The sequence below is a fragment of the Sinocyclocheilus anshuiensis genome, unplaced genomic scaffold, assembly GCF_001515605.1.
Source record: "Sinocyclocheilus anshuiensis isolate Anshui unplaced genomic scaffold, SAMN03320099.WGS_v1.1 scaffold306, whole genome shotgun sequence".
NCBI classification, from domain to species: domain Eukaryota; kingdom Metazoa; phylum Chordata; class Actinopteri; order Cypriniformes; family Cyprinidae; genus Sinocyclocheilus; species Sinocyclocheilus anshuiensis.
The window spans coordinates 2276731-2282113 of record NW_015544175.1 but is presented as its reverse complement, the minus strand read 5'-3'; the positions used below and the strand labels follow the sequence as shown (position 1 = coordinate 2282113).

The following is a 5383-nucleotide window of genomic DNA, read 5'->3' as shown; positions in this document are numbered from 1 at the left end:
GCCCGAGGCACTGAGTCCCTCAATCAGTGAAACTGTCCTATGCAGAGATTAAGAAAGGATTTGAATGGATATAAATGGTTTTGTAGACAATTATTTTACATATCTTATTTCTAAATGTTCTATAATTTAAATGTTACTAAACAAATATTCTTCTAAATTAAATTATTCTAAATCATTTTAATGGTTATTAAATTAATATAAATGCATAAATTAAACAATTGTGATAATTATGTTTTACACCCCAGATGTGAAAGATGGTTCTAGTTATAAACACTGTTAACTTCCACCTCATGTCTTACAGGTAGCAGACTTTGGCCTCAGTAAGATGGTGGACAATCCTACAGATGGTGTCCAAAGTAGACTGGCTCTTTCCTCTACCTGCGGCTCAGACTTCTATATGGCTCCAGAAGTTTGGGCAGGTCGTAGTTATACAGCCCAGGCTGACATCTTCTCTCTGGGTGTGCTTTTCTGGGCCGTGCTGGAGAGAATCACTTTCCTAGAGGATGGCACCAATCAAGAGCAACTGTGTTAGTTGAGGGGGGGGGAATACTTTGGCTCATTTAGCTCTACCCATTTAATGTTTTTAATATTTTCATCTTTGTTATTTAATCAATCTAGGTCCATGATGCATGTATTGTTATGATTAAAATGAAATGGGAACTTGTATATGCAGTAAATGAGATCTTATGATGGGTATGAGGATTGATATAAAACCCACCATCTTGTGATTGTCACAGCTACTTCACAGAAATAGGAATAAAATTAGGAAGAGGAATAGAAATTCTCACAATTTTCAGAGCCTCTCTTCACTAGCATTGGCAGGCAGGTGGCTATTTCGGTTACTCCTCTGACTGGTTGCCTCATGCAGACCACTTTAGATTGCTGTGAAAGCTTTGTTGTTGAGCGCTTGACATAGTAGCCCATTATCTTAATGCGTAATAGCTGAGATAAACTAAAGTGGTCTGAGGACGCAGGTTTTGGATGGAGTGCATAAGCTATTTGGGCAGTCCTCAGTAATTACTCGAACCCAGCGACTTTCTGCACTGCTAGCAGGCGTACAAAGAGGTCAAATGTTGCAGCTTATTTATATAAGGGCAATTAACATCCTTCCACCCATTAACCTCTCTGTGGTGGGTTTGCCTTATAGTTCTGTGAATAATAATGAGTTTGTGCTAGGCGTGTGCTTTGAAGAAATTCATTGGATTGTTTTTATTGCTGCTTTTTAGTGTTGTTGAACTATAATGAATAGTGCAAATTCAAATGCACCATTTGGGAGATCAAAGGAAACTCCTTAGACAGAAAAGAATGAAGGACCTGTTTCATATAATGCTTGAAAATTGATTAAGCATAACATCCGTTTCCTGTTTATTCTGTGCTGTTCTAGGCGCGTATGTAATGCGAGGCCGCTGGCTCATCCCGTTAGGTGAGGCACTCTGTCAGAATCCCGACCTGCAGTTAATCATCCCTATGAGGGCAAGACGTGCTCCGCCACTGCCGCCGCCTCCAAACCCTGCTATGTGCGAGCTGCTGATGGACATGCTAGATTCTGATCCTGATACCCGGCCCACAGCAGACCACCTGGAGAAAAGGGTTCGGCATGCCATAGAGGTGCACTGATCTCAAGAGCTGCATACTAACAACCAGTCTCCTTTATACACTGAAAAACTTGAAGATGAAGCCAAAAAAGTTATCAAACAGTGATACTGTTCATCTAGTTGGAAATCAAGTTTAAAAAGTAAATAGATTTTTTATTTGTTTTTGAGTGCTGTGTCTGTTACCATATACTTTATGAATTGTACTAGTAGTTTATAGGGCTGCACACTATATATATATATATATATATATACTTTCAGAAGCTAGTGATTTTTTCCCCCCCAGATCTTGAAACATGTATGTTGGTTATATCATTTTAGTTTTTAAATGTTATTTTAATAGATTTTACACACTTAAAGCATTATCATATTGCATTCTTCAATATCATGCAGCTCTAATAGTATAACTCAGTTTTTGCTCTGTTTTGTGGTGTTTTCAATGATTTACATGTAATTTTATGTCTTTATTGAGAAGTCAACTACAGAACAATATTAAACAAGGGAAACAATTCATTATTGTGTGGAAAAACATATTTTCCCTGTCAAAACTTCCTTTATCTGTATCATTTGTAACGCAGCCTTCATGCTTATAAGGATAGCCAATCATAATCAGTTATAGTTGTGTTGTCAGAAGCAGCAAGACATAAGAAACTGAGCATTCAGGACGGTCACACCACAAGGTCGCCACCTTGAAGCGATTCAAATGATAGAAAGTCAAAATGACTGAAACATTTGAAGTTTCACAGCTGGTGGCGCATGTTCAACATCTAGATTGGAGGTGAAATAATTTAGTTTCCCCTAATGTGTATCTGTGAAAAATGGCACATGTATCAATCATTCAAGATCGCCTGTTTTCCGCCAACAGCACTGTCATGATTTCTGCAGCTTTAGCGGCCAGTCTTGTAGATGGTTTTTTCTTTACAGGATGCTTCAAATGGTTTTCTGGTTGGGGAAAGTCCTCCATCTTCCAAAGGAAATTAAAATCCCTCTTTGTGATGGATATAAATGATATTTGGCTGGATTTGAAGTATTTGTGTTCAATAGTTCTCGGGTCTAGAAAATGAAAAACCTTCTGTAAGAGTAAATCAGCTTATTTTTTTGAACAGATCTCTATGATCAAGACAAAGAGCAGTTAACTGCAGTGTTGAGTTGAAGGCCAATAATAATGCCAAAGTTGAATATTAATGACTTTCAAGAGTGTTAAAGGGTTTCGAAACCTTACAGCCTCACCGGCAATAACATAAAGCGTCTGTGAATTCTTCTAAGTGGATCTCATCTGTGACATTTCCATCTCTAGAGACACTTTGCCCTTTTCCACACGCTTCGCTGGTTTGCAAATGAAATGGCTCATCTTGACCTCGGTGGCGAAATATGCACATTATCTAAACAGCACTCGTTCATTCTCTGAGGTCATCATCTTGGCTACATCAGTATTAATTCTGCTTTGGTAAGACTTTACTTTACTTAAATTAGGAATAATGACCATTATGAGCCTGTGTAATTAGCAAAATCAATTATGGGATTGTCTAGTTAAAACTTCCTGAGATTTAGTGAAAGCTGCTGATTGGTGTGTAGGATGACACAATGACACAGTGCACACTGTTCATCGTTTTAACTGAGATTATCAAGCCATTAAGGTCATAACAAAGGGTCTGTGCCGGGAAATTACAAGCTCAACAATTGTTGAATCATCACTTTATTGTGGGGTGGTGGCAAAACAACATCTTGCCATTTATTGGAAACCATTTCTCTGATGACAAACCTCTTACAAGTGTGATCTGACTGAGCTTAGCTTTAAAGGGTGGTCGGTCATCATTCGCCTGACAGCTTGACTCACAGACAGAGATAGCGATATAATCTGGTATTGCGATGTCAAATGAAGCAGTAAAAACCCATCAGCAGAGATATGAGGTCTCCTGCGGAGGACAGCTCTCGCCACGCCGGACGACATTTCTCAGAAATTGGTGGTGTGGTGACAGACACTGAAACGCAGCTGAGTAGTTCCAGTGAACTTTTAATTCTGTCAAAAATAGGAGCAATGGTTTTTCGTATCTGAGCTGGACAGGAGACCGCCGCGGATGATTTCTTACCCATTAATTCCTTTGAATGTTCAGTGATGTCTGTATTATGTCTCTTCAACTCCATCCAAATCACTTGCCTTCTTGCCAACATGATGACAATGTGCAATCATGTGATGATAACTGAAATCCTGGATAAATATCTTTTATTATCAATAAAAAAAATAACCAGATGAACACTTTTCATGCAAAGCCAAGAAAACATGAAAATGCAATTAATCCATCTTTAAAATGAACAGAGCAGGAAAAATGGTGAATTAATCAAATGTGCCAAGCAGCAAGAATAAATTATTTTCCCCTCCCAAATCCACATGAAAAATGTGCGCAGGATAACTGAGAGCCTCTGCAGTTTTTTTCCACCATTATGTCTAATGTTGTCAGTAGAAGCCAAAAATAATGTGATAAAAAAAAAAGAGTGTTTTCCCAGAGAAGTAAATGCACTGGCAAGTATACTGGAGAGAGACTTCTGTAAAATGGAAGCTAAGACCAAAGGAGAATGGTGTACCTTTCTAAAAAGCACTGATACTTTGCATCATGGTCTTCATAAGAGAAGTACAGAATACTCTCTTTGGCTGACATGTAACAGAATAGTGCAGTTTGCTTTGTGATGACCACTCACACACGCTTCTCTGTAATCCTCATGCCCAGTCCAATTATAGGTGGGGTGTAAAGATCCCCTTAAAGTTGGTGTCCTGCATGTCAGATGATTTTCTCCAGGGAATATGATACATCTTGGTTTGGATTCCTCTCTGCTTCAGTAAAGGTTCTTCAACATATACGGCCCCTCCAGTTCATAACCCATTTTTCTGTAGTAATTCCTTGTTCCAACACCTGAACCCAACATAAAACATGAACAATGACCAAAAATTTGGATTTACAGAGAGAGTAGAAAAGAATCTTTCTTTCAATGTTACATGCTCTAATGGAGGCATGTTATTTGGAAAAAAACATGCTAATTTGAGAAAATGACAAAAATTATATTTATCAAAAGTGACAATAAAGACTTTTATAATGTTACAAAAGATTTATATTTTAAAAGATGCGGTCATTTTGACCTTTATATTCATCAAGTAATTGTATCATGTTTTCCACAAAAATGTTTCATGTTTTCCACAAAAATATTAAGCAGCACCAGACTGTTTTCAACACTGACAATAATATGAAATGTCTCTTCAGCACCAAATCAGCATATTAGAATAATTTCTGAAGACTCATGTGACACTGAGTACTGGAGGAATAGCTGCTGAAAATGTAGCTTTGTCATCACAGGAATAACATTTAAAAAAAATTACAAATTTTAAATTGTAATATCAATGTATATCTCAATATTGTAGCGTCTGGACCAATCAGACACACATAACTACATATATGTTTAAACTGGCTTTAACTCACAGTAAACCCGTTTGTTATTCTTTAAACAAGTGCAAGAAGTTTATTGTTAAATTAGAGAAGCACTCACAGAAGTGCTTATTTATTGCAACAAGTCTTGAAGGACTGAAAGCACCACATTTTGAGCTTTAACAATCAGGGGTTAGCACCCCTTTACTTGAAGCTTTTAACTACAGCATGTGTGTATGCAGTGTGAAGTAATTCAAACTTAACCTAATCACTGGTTTCTGATTTTTCACTTTCTTTTTCTTTTTTTTGTTCTTTTCTGTTTCCCCATCTTCAATTCGTCTCAGCAAATGAAACAATATTAGATATATCCTTCCT

General features: G+C 37.4%; 2 protein-coding genes across 2 annotated transcripts in view; one reads left to right on the top strand and one right to left on the bottom strand.

The window, feature by feature from the left end:
- The first annotated feature begins 298 nt into the window (after positions 1-298).
- On the top strand, positions 299-1831 carry LOC107696170 (serine/threonine-protein kinase PDIK1L-like). The gene is made up of 2 exons (XM_016496387.1): positions 299-527; positions 1385-1831. Exons 1-2 carry the CDS (start codon positions 326-328, stop codon positions 1615-1617), a joined length of 435 nt encoding a protein of 144 aa, XP_016351873.1. The 5' UTR covers positions 299-325; the 3' UTR covers positions 1618-1831.
- A 1975-nt stretch (positions 1832-3806) lies between these two features.
- The window catches only part of LOC107696156 (elongator complex protein 3), a 24343-nt gene continuing 22766 nt past the window's right edge, over positions 3807-5383 (bottom strand). Inside the window, exon 15 of the mRNA XM_016496361.1 lies at positions 3807-4501. Within this exon, the coding sequence (XP_016351847.1) occupies positions 4425-4501 (77 nt within the window). The 3' untranslated portion in view covers positions 3807-4424. The remainder of the gene's footprint in view (positions 4502-5383) is intronic.